General features: G+C 39.9%; 1 protein-coding gene across 1 annotated transcript in view; it reads left to right on the top strand.

Annotated features, from left to right (window-relative positions):
* GINM1 (glycosylated integral membrane protein 1) overlaps positions 1-15374 on the top strand; it is a 30540-nt gene that overhangs the window by 3112 nt on the left and 12054 nt on the right. Inside the window, exons 2-4 of the mRNA XM_026705647.2 lie at positions 6001-6060; positions 8197-8293; positions 13414-13547. Coding sequence (XP_026561432.1) covers positions 6001-6060; positions 8197-8293; positions 13414-13547 — 291 coding nt within the window. The remainder of the gene's footprint in view (positions 1-6000; positions 6061-8196; positions 8294-13413; positions 13548-15374) is intronic.

Genomic DNA, 15374 nt, shown 5'->3' with positions numbered 1-15374 from the left:
CCCACCCTGGCCACGCCCATCGCAACCCCTCCCCAAGGTCAAACACAACCCTGGTGCAGCCCTCAATGAAACCAAGTGACACTCCTGCCCTAATACATGCAGCCACTTTACAAGTGTTCATGTTAGAAATTACTTAGAACATTTATTTTCATACCAAATAAAGCAGAGTAGAAAAATATACACGTATAAACTAGAAAATCTACATAAAATTGCTCATTTAAATTTGATTTCTAGGAATGGAAAACTAAATGTGTTAGTGCCAATTATGAAACAATATGCACAACCCTTCTTAAAAATAGATACATTGATTTGAGGAAGAGTTTGGTCTAGTGGTTAAGGCATCAAACCAGAAACCAGGTAACCAGGCCTTCTAGGCACCAAGCCAGCTTGATGATCTGGAGCCTGTTACTTTCTCTCCGTTCTAGAAGGCAATGACAAACCACTTTTGAAAAACCATGTCAAGAGAACTGCAGGGACTTGTTCAGGCAATCTCCAAGAATAAAACACAAATGAATGCAAAAAGGAAAAAAAGAATGTCTTCTTTTATGGTTTGGTCCCAGTAGTAAAAGCATAACCTGATTGGAGTTCTGCTCTGAATGTTACCTTTGGCAGGATTGAGTGTTTAACTGTGGCTGGTTGTGCTTTGTCTTCCCAGCTTCTAGCACTTTCTTCATTAGTTTTATCTTCAAAATAATACTTTATTTCCCTTGGAATGACAATTCACACAGAATGAATGGTCCCATGACTCAGCGCGCACACAAACGCTACTAGACACAAGCATTTCTCCCTAAAAGGTGATGATCAAAAGTCATGTATGTAAAATGTAGCCGGTTGGTTGGGAATCATTGTAGTGAAGGCTGTGGAGAAAGTCGTGCTTTACCTTTTCTTATGGAATTACATTGTGCTCAGAATTGTCTCCCAAACTACTTTCCATCTTCTGGCTATTGTTTCTTTTCTTTTTTTCTCTTTTCATTATGGTGGAAACGGAGTCTAGAGATTTTTGTTTGCAGAAATGGTTTATATAGAAAAGATGAAGCAACCCTTTTTCTTAAGATTGCTGCTGCAAGAGTCACTGAGTTCAATTGTTAGGGGGAGATATTGCCAATTTGGGCCATAAAGTGGAGAGACAGCATGAAGAAAGATGGAGAGAGATAGTCTGTGTCACGCTGAACATTGAGATAATAAGTGTCTTTGGAGTCACTGTGTGGGAAGATGATAGCTGGAGAGCGATGTACTGTATGTGCTGGAACATTGGAAATGGGCAGTTTCTATTTTCTGACCCCAGAAGAATGAAGATGTTGGTTATAGGTGAAAGAGAGAAGAAATGTAAAACCAGAGAGAGGAATGTGCTTTATTCCAAACCCAAAGTAGATGGAGGCACAGCCAGATGGATCGCTTCCTGCAAAAGGACACCTGGAGGAACTCTCAGACCAGGATAGGTTGGGCAGAAGACCTAGAGGGAGATGTATCATGCAACATTAATGCAGGGTGATGACTGTCAAGGTCTGAGAAAGCTGGAAGAAACCCTTTTAAGTGCACCGCAAAGTAACCCAGCTAATTCCCTCTCTCTTTCTCTCTCACTCTCCTTAAAAAGCTGTGGGAGAAGGAGAAGGGAAAAAAGGGAGTTGGCAGCTAAGCAGTGAAGTGAATGTTTATTGGCAAATACTTGTGGAAAGCAGAAAGAGAAAATTTTAAGATTTGTGAGAAACGGGAGAGAGGAAGAAACTGGCAAGTTTGGACACAGTGCTATAAATAGTTCTGCTTTTTCCCCAATTCCTGTAAATATATTTGCACATAAAAATACAAAAAAAAATCTTCCCTGGTCTTGGTCTTTGGGCTGAGATTCTACTGGTTCGGAAAAACTGGATGTTACATTTGCATCTGGTTCACCGAACCAGTATTTGAACCGACTAGCTGGCCCCTCCCCCCCCCTCCCAGGAGTCTCTACACAGCCCATTTTTGATGCAGGTAAGTGCAGGGTCCTCATGGAGGCTCTGGGAGGGGGAAAAATAGGCCTGTTTCCGGCTTCCAGAGGACCTCCAGAGCTTGGGGCAGACTGTTTTCGCCCTCCCAGAGGCCCGAGGGAAGCTTCCGGACCCTTGGGAGGATGAAAAACAGCCCTCCTGGAAGTTCCAGTAGGCCACCCCCACCATGGACATGCCCACCCAGCAACTGGGCAGTGAACCAACCGGTTGTTGAGATTTTTGAATCCCACCCCTGGGTAGGAGCTGTTCTATTTTATTGTGCGCACACAAAATCATAAAACAAAAAAGTACAGTCAGTCACACTATGGCAGTCGTCCTCCCCCCCCAAATATAAACCTGTACATTTCCCTTGCTTATCCACTGTATTCTTGGGAGTCTCCTCCGTGCATCAGTATTCAAGGATCTATTCTTGCTAGCCTGCTTCCTCACAGTCCAAGTTCCATAGAATATCGTAGAGAAAACTATTGACTGCATGATTGTTTTTCTTACAATCCAGTATGCATCAGCAATAATTTTTCTTGTTCCTTGGCCTGCCTAAAGTGAGGTGGAATATCTTGTATCTCCCTTTCCATGTAAGGTTGTAACCTGTGTTGAATGATGCTAGGTATTATTTTGCTAGCATGTGAAATTAAAGATATAATAGTTTGCACACCCAGTTAAGTTCCTTTTTTGTTGTAGGTTTATAGATTGACTTCTTCCAATCTGTTGGCCATTATGAGTTATTGGCATAATTGGTTTCAGTTTTTATTGAATCTTCCTCTTTTGCTTGCTTTATTTCTGTAGCTATTCCATCAATACCTCTTGCGTTCTGACTTAGTACAGGTAGTCCTTGACTTACGACCACAGTTAGGGCCAAAATGTCTGTTGCTAAATGAGACACTTGTTCAATTTTGAATTTTGCCCCATTTTAAAACCTTGTCTGTTATTAAGTGAATCACTGCAATTATTAAGTTAGTAACATGGTTGTTAAATGAATCTGGCTTCCCCATCAACTTTGCTGGTTAGAAGGTCACAAAAAGTGATCTCCTGATCCCGGGGCACTGCAACCGTTATAAATGTGACTCGGTTATCAAGCATGTGAATTTTGATCACATGTCCATGAGGATGCAGCAATGGTTGTAAGTGTGAAAAGCAGTGATGTCACTTTTTTCAGTTCCACTGTAACTTTGAACAGTCACTAAATGAACTGTTGTAAGTCAAGGACTACCTGTAATGACTTACTAATGATTACCGTGCTAAACTAACTTCATCCTCTATTACAGGGGTCTTCAAACTTGTTAGCTTTAAGACTTGTGGACTCCAACTCCCAGAATTCCTCCTCCAATCATGTTAGCTCAGGAATTCTGGGAGTTGAAATCCACAAGTCTTAAAGCTGTCAAGTTTGAAGTTTCTTGCTCTAATACTAAAGGCTTTTATAAATACAGTATTTTTTCTAAGATATCTTGGATGTTGATATCTCTATTGTATAGAATTTCAATATACTCATTTCTTATTTGTTGGATCCTATTTTAATCACTTACTATCTGTCCCTTGACGTACATTTACCAATTGTAGGGACTTTCTTCTGTAACCCAGGATATGGTTCCTACAGTGGAGATCTTTGGGAAGACCTTGTTTTTCTGTGTTTATGTTCATATTTGATATCTTTACAGATAACATCTTAATTCTGCTTCTTGTCTCTTCTAACAGCTCTCCAAAATTCTTTGTTAAATTCCTTTCCGAATTCTTTGTCTTCCTTTGCTTTTGCTTCTCTTCTTTTCTTGGCATATCTGCTGATTGTTATCTGGTTGTTTTCTTCTGATTTTTAGTCCTTTTAACTTTTCAGGGTTAGCAACTTGTTTGATTTCGTTTGATAGTCCCTCTGGTTCTTGATCCATGAGGTTGAGAACTTCAGGGTGATTTCTGATGTTCTCTTTAAAAATGACCCGCCTATTTATTCGTTTGCTTAATAAATATACGTGGTAACCCACCTTGTATTCGTAACCCTGGATAAAACTGGATAAAACATAATAAAAAACAATCAAATTTTAAAACAACAGAAATAACATAAAATAACATTGCAGGGAAGAACATTTAGTTAACATAACTGAGTTCATGCAATATACTAAAGAGCATGTTAGGAAACTAGCTGGTCATAAGTGTGAAAAAAGAGCCATAAAATCTTTTTTTCAGTGCTGTTGTAACTTCGAACAGTCACTAAACAAACTGTTGTATGTTGAGGACTACCTGTAGTTGGAGGGTACACTGGGATAATTGTCATGTTGAAGGGTTGTCTGTGAAGTCTAATTGATATTATTTAGTCCCTGATTGTGCTATATCCAAGTACAGGCCTTGCTATATTTTGTTCCTGACTAAGAAAGACGACCATTCCTTCTTAGTCCTAAGACCGTAGATGATTAATTTCATCTTCCACTGTTTTGAGCTTTCCATTATCATCATTCTTACGTTCCATGTTCCTATTGTAATTCTGTCTCTGCAATTTTGAATTTTCTTTTCCTGCGTGTTGAGTTGACAACTAGGCACCCTACATTTCTTAATTTAGTCACGTCATGAACAGATCGGTATTCTAAAAGATTCTCAGTGGTTTCTCTAGCATGACCTAAAGGGCTTATCATCTGGCATTATAGTGTCAGTCAGTTTTTATTATATATCTATATGACTCTCTTGGTAATACAGGAATTATTTTCCATTTGTCCTCCAGCACAAAACGAAACAATGGCTTTGACATTGTCACTAAAGCAATTATTCGCGTTTAGTATCTTCCAATATTGCTGCTGTCCAATATAGGTACCTACGTGTGTTAGCTGGGCAGCTGGAATGATGCCCAAGCCTTGAGAGATTACAGTAGAACCTCTGGTCATGACTATAATTCATTCCATAACTTTGGTTGGAACCAGATTTGGTCGTGACCCGAACCTAATTTTGGTATTTAGCACTTACAAAATTTGGCGCTTACAAAATAATGGCGTAAAAGAGGAAATCGGCTACACACAAAAAAATTGTGCATTTTTTGGTCAGAACCCGATTTTGTCATAGTCAGAAGTGTTTGTGACCAGAGGTTCTACTGTATAAGTTTTTGGCATTCTCTCCTGGATATCTTTGCTCATTCCTTATAGGAACATGCCTCCTCCCTCCATAATAAAGCAGCACAGCAAGACTTCAGAGAAACCCATTAATAACCTATCAAATTTCAATCCTGTTGATTTCAGTAGGTCTCTTTTAGAAATTAAGGTGGCTCAGTCAAATATGCATAGTAAAATTTTTGGTTGCTCATATTGCAATTATTGTGAGGATTATGCCACTAATTAGGATGAGTATATGTTGAATCACATAAGATTTACATGAACATAGCTTCTCATTATTTAGAGTTCAATCCAGAATGTATGGACAATTTGACTGCACACGTCAAGCCTTTAGTGATAGGCAAACACAGTAAATAAAAAACACTTTAGTTTTGGAATATTCTTTATTGATAGCAAAGTATTATAATAGAAAGCATATGAAAACAATTCTTCAGCTAATGTAATTAAGGCAAAGTTATTCTGAACCTATTTCTCACATTTTCCTCTTCCCCTGTATTTAGATTTTCTGTAGTAGTCCTGTTTCCATCTATATCTATTACATCTGACCTGCACTTTCCCAGGATCTGTTAGACATTTCAGTACAGAAAATCATCTGATTGTTTAATTTGTGTTCATGGACAGCATAGTATGCACGATTAGGTATAAAAGGCACTTTGGGATCTTATAGTTATATGCACCATACTGGCCCCTATTAATACTCTGTGGTCACTGAACCTGTTTATGGCATTTTGTTTCTCCTTCAGTTTTTCGACTCTGGTTACTTAGACACAGACTTTAGAAATGCTAGATCTTGACAGACCACATTGTGGATTGAAACATAAATTTGTCTCACAAACTAAGAATTGAATGAAGCACCTTATTCAGTTTATAACCTCTACTGAATATTTCTTTCTTTTTCTCTTTTTTCTTTTTCTGTCATTCCTTTATTTCAGGAAGACATCAAGATTAAAGTAAATATACTGGAAACCACCGGGGATATTCAGGAAAGACAGGTATTGTATTGTATGTTCAAATTCCTGGTACTTTCTTTAGCAAAGTCTTTTCTTTTTTCTATTGTGATTCATCAGAAGAAAATCAGCTTAAGGGTCTTTCTAGTTACTACAATACTGTGACTAAAACATATGAAGAACTGGGCTTGGCTAGTCTAGTGAAGAGAAGGACCAGGGGAGACATGATAGCGATCTTCCAATATTTGAGGGGCTGCCACAGGGAGGAAGGGATCAAGCTATTTTCTAAAGCGCCTGTACGCCAGACAAGGAATAATGGATGGAAACTAAACAAGGAGAGATTCAACCTGGAAATAATGAGAAACTTTCTGACAGTGAGAACAATCAACCAATAGAACAGCTTTCCCTTGGAAGTTGTGGGAGCGCCATCACTTGAGACTTTCAAGAAGAGATTGGACTGCCACTTGTCAGAAATGTTGTAGGGTCTCCCGCTTGGGGGTTGGACTAGATGACCTACAAGATCCCTTCCAATTCTGATTATCCGTTATCTTTCATCTTTGTTTCCCGCAAAATAAGATCCAACCGGAAAATAACTCTTAGCATGATTTTTCAGGATGCTCGTAATATAAGCCCTATCCCCAAAATAAATCTCAGTTAAGATCGTCAGCCAGTCGGATGCATTTAGTGCCATATTTTCCCGTAAATAAGACCTAACCAGTAATGCATCTTTTTGAGCAAATTAATGTAAGATCCAGTCTTATTTTGTGGGGAAACATGGTACTACAGTAAATATACCGAGTTGTTCATTAACATTTTAGGAATATTCAATAATTCCTTCCAATAAATAATTTGTTATATTTGTACTACCTTCTATGTGTTTATAAAAGTTAGAAGGTTATTTGTTGGGTTCCAAATTTGGTGCTTAATTGGCATTATTATATATATATAGCAATGTGCCTGAATGTATGCATTTTGTATGTGTACTTCTTTCAGACATAATAGTTGTCAGTAGTACATAGTTTTATACCATGAACTGACAGATTATGATGTCCTGTGGATAACATGTGGACCCTTGCTCAGCTTCTCTCAGTTGACGGTGACAACTGGCCTAGCTGTTTTTCACTGGCTGTTCCTGAGATAATACTGTTCATGTTCCCAACTCTTAGCTTCCCAACACTTAGCTTGGAGAAACTGAGGACATGGTTTTCCACTGCTGGTTAGAAGTCCAAGGTACCAGTCTTGAGTTAAAGGACTGATTTAACTTAACAGACTAATCAATAAAGTGAGAGTCCTTAGTGCTCTCTCAGCTTGGTTGTTTACTTGCAGATGTTTTATTACCCAAGCGAGGCAACTGTTCTGTTAATCGTGGTAAGCAAAACTGAGAAGCAGTGGCATGAGTATCTAAGTTACAGCCAGACATTAGATGGCTTCCTATCAAACAGTGTTACATTCTGCTTCTTGCTCCTCTTGCAAGACCTGTTTTTCCACACAGAGACACTTCACTGGTTATATTTTTAGGATACAATCCAAAATCATTAAAATCAGTGGCAATATACTGTAGTAAAGAGATCAAGCCAGTTTGGTGGAGTCTTACCTTAGGCACAAAGCCAGCTGGATCTGTTTCAGTCCTAAGAAGAAGATAATGACAAGCTGCATCTGAAATCTTACCAAGAAGAACAAACACAACAGGATAATAGAGTTGGAGGGGCGGGGGTGGGATTCATCTAGTCTAACCCTCTGCTCCATTTCAGATAAATGACTGCCCAGTCTCTTCTTAAGAGCCTCTAGCGATAGAGCACTCACAACTTCTGAAGGCAAAGCCATTCCACTGATCGATTGTTGCCTCACAGTTATGACTGTGCAGGGATTTGGCCAGACAGTCACCAGGAATCCATATTGACTCAGGGGGAACACACACAAAAAAGAACAACTAGTGAGGGATCAGTATGTGATGATCTTTAATTCGTTTAAAGGATGAAAGCATAACGATGGCAAATTTATCAACACATTTGGATGGTAACTGATTTTGAATCTCTTATATTTATGACTTACTGTGATAATTGCTCTCATGATTATGTAAATTAAACAAAACTTGGTCAACCTTGTATCTTGAAATGTATAAAGCTCCCTTTTTATAATCCTGTACATTCAATCTATGTTATTCTATGGATTTTTTTTTAGGTTGTCCTTAATATTACTTATGTGAACGGTCAGGTGTATGTAAATGACTTTCCACTGAAGAGCGGAGTCACACGGATAAAATGTCAAACTTTAATCTGTGAGTAATTCTTAATTCCTTATCTGGATTGTATGTTCCTCTATAACTCTATAGAGGTAGTCCTCAGCTTATGACTTTGATTGGGACTGGGTCTTCAGTTGCTAAGTGATGTAGTCACTGAGTCATGCCAATTTTATGACATTTTTTCTGCATTTGTTGAGAGAATCATTATGGTCATTAAACAAATCTGGCTTCCCTTTTGGCTTTGCTTCTCTGAAGCCCCCTGGAAGGTCACCGATGGCAATCATGCAACCCCAGGATGCCCCAGTCATCATAAATGTATGCTAGTTGCCAAGCACCCAAATTCTGATCATATGACTACGAAGAGGCTGTGACAGTGCTAAGTGTAAGGACTGGACATGAATCAGTTTTTTTATTACCATTGTAACTCTGAATGGTCATTAAACTAATAATTGTAAGTTGAGGAATACCTTTAACTGTTGTTTGCGTCCCCAAAGTTACTTTTCGTGAGTTGGGCAGGCATATAGCAATAGCACTTAGACTTATATACCACTTCCCAATGCTTTACAACCACCTCTAAGCGACATATTGCCCCCAACTATCTGGATCCTCATTTTACCAACCTCAGAAGGATGGAAGGCTGAGTCAAGCTTGAGCCAGTCAGGATCGAACCGCTGGCAGTCAGCAGAATTAGCCTGTAATACAGCATTCTATCCACTGCGCCACCACGGCTCCCCATCACTAAAAAAAAACCCCTCTGCATATAAATTAGTAAAAATAGATTATTTTCATTTCTAAAGAATTCAAGATTATTTATTGGTGATTATTTCTAGTTTTGAATTAATTCAGGGTAAGTTCATTATTGTGTCTATAATCGAATACAAATGGAGATTAAGAGCTGATTTTAGGAAAGCCCTCAGCAAGTTCCTGTTTGGTTAATTGAATTGTGCCGCAGGCTGAGATGTAGAAATTCAAGGATGTGACTCCACCCTGATAAGTCCTGTCCGTCTCCTCTCCCACCCAGCCCACATCCAGCCGAGTTGGTGAAGGAGAAAAACAGCCTGGTTTCAGATAATCTTAGCAAAACACTTTTTAATGAGACTTTCCTATCATATTTTCTGTAAATAAACAATAGGGATTTTTCTTGAAAGGATAAAAGAATTACCCAGCACATACAAATTTAAAATGATACTTACTAGAGGAAGCAAAAATTCTGGTTTGTTTACTTTTTTGCCATTTTGTGCCTTACATTGAAAATAAAGATCCTGATTGGATACCTAAGCGTAATTTATGAAGCCACAGCAATTATGTGCTATTTACAATTTTTTTAATATACTAAGTATTTACCTGATATACTGGTTGGGACAAGTTTCAAGATTAGCTACTAATCTACTCAGTACTCAAGGACTTGCTAATACACTTTAAAACTGGTTCTTAACAGTTTAGGGCAGGGATGTCAAACTCAGGGCTCCCAGGGTGCTTAGATCTGGCCAGTGGGGTTGCCCTGGAAATAGTGAAGTACCGGCCTGGGTGCCTCTGCCACCAAAATCAGAGCTCAGGAGGGCTGCGCACGACTCTCCCAGGCTCTGCTTTCACTGGCAGAGGGCTGCAGGAGGATCCCCCCCAGCCCCTCCTGGGACACCACAGGTGCCCCTTGACATGAGTGACGTCAAGCTGGCTATGCTCACTCCGGCCACGGCCGCCATGGCCATCCAGCCCCCCGAGATCAAACCCAACCCTGATGTGGCCCTCAGTGAAATCGAGTTTGACACCCCTGGTTTAGAGCAATTGCATAAAAAGATGCTGCAGAAGAAGTGAATCCCAATAGTGGATCATTGTGGCCTTTTAAAGGGAACTGTGTTTTCCAGTGTTAAACTAGATCTAATACAGGTAATCCTCAACTTACAACCATTCATTTAACGGCTGTTCATAGTTCCAGTTCCATTGAAAAATGTGATTTACCACCAGGGGTGGGATTCAAATTTCTTAACAATTGGTTCTGTGGGTGTGGCCTAATTTGTGGGTGTAGCTTGGTGGTCATGTGACTAGCTGGGCATGGCTTGCTGGCTGGGTGTGGCTTGGTGGTCATGTGACTGGCTAGGCATGGCTTGTATGTAAATATTATAAATATTTATGTAAATATTGAATTTTTTATTAAAAAAGAGCAACTTTTACCGCAAATCAGGCAGGCAGATTGAATTGCTCACAGAATCACAGATTCATTCAGAGATCTATCTTTCTGCCATCGGCTCATCTGATTCTGTCACATAAAATTTGCTTGCAAGCAAACTCATAAAATTAATTCAGAACACACTATGTATGTAAATATTGATTTTTTTTTTTTATTAAAAAAAGCAACTTTTACCCAAAACCAGGCAAAGCAGGCAGGCAGATTGAGTTGCTCACAGAATCACAGATTCACTTAGAGATCTCTGTTTCGGCCATCTTCTAGCTGAGTCTGCACTGAATAATAGAAGCTTCAGGCTCAGCTGTTTTTAGAGTAACTAGAAAGCAAGAAATCCAACAATTTCCTGCTTTCTAGCTAATCTAAATCTCCCAGCACAGCAAAACAGCTGATGGTCGGGGGGGGAGGGGGAAGGAAAAATAGCAACTTAGCAGGCAAGTTTGATGGCCCGCATGCCAGGTAAGGAGTGAGTGGGCGGGGCGGGGCGATTTGCCAATTCTCCAGCAGGTAGAATCCCACCCCTGGTGAGAGTGCGTTTTGCACGCGTGTGTAGACCATTTCTTAAAAGCCATCAGCTGTGCTGCGTGGACAGCTGATAAGTGCTGTGCATGGGTGTGCAGCGTTTGAAAATCCTCTTCTTTCTTGCTTTTTCAACCTCAGCTGTGCCACGCAGCTGTGGCAGGCGGGTAGGCCAAACAGCTTCAGAGCTACTGGTTCTACAGAACCGGGCTGAACCGTAGCATCCCGCCCCTGTTTACAACTGGTCCTCACACTTAACTGTTGTAGCACCCCTAGGGCTACATGATCAAAATTTGGGTGCTTAGTAACTGCTATGTATTTACAATCCTTGCAGCATCCCGGTATCATGTAAATTGCCATTTGCAACCTTCCTAGCTGGTTTCTGACAAGTAAAGTCAATGGAGGAAACTGAATTCAAATTATGATTGCATGGTTCATTTAATAACTGCAGGGATTCACTTAACCATGGCAAAAAGGGTCATAAAATTGGGTGTGACTGACTTAACTTGCTTAGCAACAGAAATTCTGGTCCCAATTGTGATCATAAATCAAGGACTTCCTGAATAGACATAATCTAAAGAGACAAAGTCCTTCTTGATTAATGGGGCTTTACTGTGGAAAAGTATACATTACATTTAGTTCTCCAACAAAATTTCATTTGATGTAATATAGTAACTATTTTTATTTCTCTGAATTTCTATTCAATTCTGAAGAGAATCATGTGAGTTTGAGAACTCCTGATACAAGGTGTTATGTTTTTCTCCAGATATAGGAAGCTGAATGTTTGCCTACAAATCATCACAGATTTTACTGGATGGAATGGAATGGGAGGAAGTTTGATTAGGGAAATTCAGGACTCATAATACAGAAAGCCATGAAAACAAGTCCTTGATACTACAAAACTGGATCTCAGTTCAGTGGTGCATAATAAATGCCAAGGCTTCTGTGCCACACAAACATCTTGAATGATAGTTGTATTCTATGCAAATTTAATTTAATACAGTGGCAGCAATAATTACTATTCTTCTACTGAAATCAGTGTAAGTGCAGTGATGGTATTCTACGGGTTCGGCCCAACTGGTAGCTCCGAGGATAATCTGTGAATGAATTGGTTCGCTCCGACAATCAGCTGCTGGGCCCTCCCACCCACCCTAGCTCTACACTGACCTTTTCAACCTCAGCTGCTTTGCGCGGCACAACTGATTGCCGCGCGTCAGCTGTTTTACACACAGGGCTTGCAGCAGAAGGTGAGCTGAAAATGATGCGCATGCGCAAAGCACGCATTTAGTGTGCAAAGCGCGCGCTCATGCCAAACCGGTAGGAAAATGTTTTGAAATCCACCGTTGTGTAAGTGTACATGGCTGGAGAGGAAAAGAAGTTTGGTGGTAGCATAGTAGTAGTGAGCTACATAATCGAGAGAAACCTACGTTATATACAGGAGGAAAGTTTCCATTTGAAAATGACGAGAAAATAGTCCAAGAGTTTGTCACTTTATGTGCTATTCCATATGTTGTATAGGGGCTTGGATTATGGATGCTTTAGTTTGGATTGAACATGTTAAATGTAAATCTAAATACCTTCTGTCAACTCTTTTGTACAGTGATTTCTGAGGCCCCTATAGGAGAAGGAGAACTGCTGGATTTTCTAATTTTTCCTTTAGGTTATATAAAGAGTGGTTATCAGTGGTGGGATTCAATTTTTTTTACAACCAGTTCTGTGGGTGTGCCTTGGTGGACATGGTGTGGCTTGGTGGGCATGGCAGGGGAAGGATACTGTAAAATCTTCATTCCCATCCCACTCCAGGGAAAGGATACTGCAAAATCCTATTCCCTCCCCACCCCACTAACCTGCTTTCCAGCTCCGTTCTCCTGTGCAGGGCAACAAAAGAAGATCCAGCCAATCAACTGGGACTCGGGAGGCAGAGAATAGATGGGGGCGGGGCCAGTCAGAGGTGGTATTTTTCGGTTCTCTGAACTATTCAAAATTTCTGCTACCGGTTCTCCAGAACTGTCAGAACCTGCTGAATACCATCTCAGGTGGTTATATAAAGTTAGTTTATCCTAGCAATTCAGTAGCTTCCACCAAATAGTATGGAGAGGGGCATTCGACTTAACTCAATTAGTGGAAGAACTTACAGAGCAGATTTGGGAAAAAGAAACTACCTTCAGGGCAGGGGGGAAGAAAAGAGAGTGGGAAAGTGTAATTGTGCAAAAGATGATCTTTGTAGAAGACAATCTACAAAGTAGAAAATATTCCTGTTTCCATTTTAATAGTCTAGCCCTCTGTCATTTCTCGTAAAAATGTAGTAACTATGAAATCTAGTCAGTGATATTCCACACTGAATTGCAATATGGCGTCCAATCCAGTTTGCAATACTATTTTAATGTGTAACTTGTTTCTAGAGATTTTGTTTCTCTGCCTGGCCACTGTATGACACACAGTTATTTCTTGATAGTGAAGAGTGAAAACCATGATACCTTAGGAATTGTCAGTGTTCGCATTATGATCCATGAGTGGCCATTGGCATCCAGCTCAAACTTGCGATTAATTGTTGTTCAAGAAGAAGTGACAGATATAGATGAAAAGCAGGTAAGTATCCTTTTTCTAAATGATTGTATTTACTAGCTTACATATAAATCCACAGTGGAAGATTGTTTTTGCAGAACAATTACACATTTTAGTTCTGTGGCCAACAAACTAAGAATACTGCTGTCTGATGTTATACGGTTCTGTGTCCTTCTTTTGTATCAGAATATGTACTTTTTTAAAATTAAAAAGCCCTAAAAGGCAAAACCCTTTATATATTTTTGTGATTTTACAGGAATTTTGACAGTATTTATATAATCACATTTTAAGAATGTTTATATATATTATGTATCTCCAGGAAATGGAGGAAAGGAAATGGCTAACTTTTTAAAAGCAGCTACTTTGTACAGCATGTGAATTATTTTGTTGTATAAGGGTAAAGGGTAAAATCGCCATACACTGAGCTCAATTCTTGGTGACTTTCATGGATATATCCTTGCAGTTTTCTTGTGGACAATATAGAGTGGGATTTTTTTTTAACTTCCCAATCTAATATACAGTGATGATCTTTCATGATGATCTCTCTCATCTGATTATTAACCAGGACTGCCCATAAAGCTTCCAAATCCAGACAAGATCTGGCTAGTGCCAGATGCTCAGACTTTGTTGGCGTAGACATCCTCAGAATTATTTTTAAGATCAAAGATGATTCTAAGATTTGCTGCTGGTTATTATTTACTTGTTTTCACTTATGAAACGTGGGAGAGAGTAAAGATCTGGATAGTTAAATTTGAAAATCCTAATAGCACACATTTATCTTTATCTATCTGGAGTTAGCACACATTCTGCCAGCATTGAATAGGATCAGTCAAGACCTCCATCTGATATTCCTAGTATTAACAATATCCAGTAATATTTGTCTTGTCATACATTTACTCTTTGTTGTTCAGAATCTGGAACAAATATGCTTTCCTACAACTTCCTTTTGAAGCAAACCCTATCCATAATTTAGACCGGTTCTACTTAAAATTCCCATGTATAATTAGACCATGAATCATTTTCATTGCAAAGCTTATGGAAAAGCCTTCCTGTGGAACACAAATCCTTAAAAATAGTACAGGAGAATTCCAAATAACATACCTGTTTCAGGTTGATTTTATTTTGAACTTGACCACAAATGTCCACCACATATCATAGAAAGGAGCTAGGAAAATAACAACTTCCTTACAGTTGTCATATGAGTTGGAGGAATGCATGCCCTGCTAACTAGCTTCAAGAACTTGACCACTTGTTTAGAATATACTTTTTAAATTCTAGAGGAGAAAACTTACCTTGTCCAATTACATTGTACAGTTCTGGGATGTTGGATTATTTTTAGTACCATGTTTCTCCAACAATACGCGCCCCCAATAGGAAGCCAGCATGTTCTCTAGGCATAAAATGAAATTAACGCCCCCCCCCCAAAAAAAAATTAGGCCTAGTTTAAAACATGCGAAATTGGGGGGGAGAAGGCGGGGAGGGAACTTGCCATTAGGAGTGCTAAAAACGGCTAGGACATCTTTTCAGGGGTGAATTAATTTCTTTCTCCACTCCTGCATACCCTCGCCTAGGGTGCCACGCGGGCAGATACGCCTCACCATCACCCTCTCCTAACAGCCAATCATGGTGGAGCACTGAGGGCTCCCTTACCCCCACCAAGCGCTGAAGACCCGGGTCAGCGGGCGGGCAGGGATGTCTGCTGGCAGCATTTCAGCCGCTTCTCGGGCCTCCGTAGCTTCCACGGTTCCCACCAGTGCTGGCGCCTCTCTCACCAGCGCCGTCTCCAACAACAGCGTCTGAGTCGCTCCCGCTTTCCCCCGTCCCCGTAACAACGGGAAAAAACACATTTTG

Source organism: Pseudonaja textilis, chromosome 1 (genome assembly GCF_049901715.1).
Source record: "Pseudonaja textilis isolate UNSWEBS1 chromosome 1, rPseTex1.2, whole genome shotgun sequence".
Taxonomy (NCBI): Eukaryota; Metazoa; Chordata; class Lepidosauria; order Squamata; family Elapidae; genus Pseudonaja; species Pseudonaja textilis.
The sequence above is the reverse complement of the archived record's forward strand: the minus strand, read 5'-3'. Positions and strand labels throughout refer to the sequence as shown.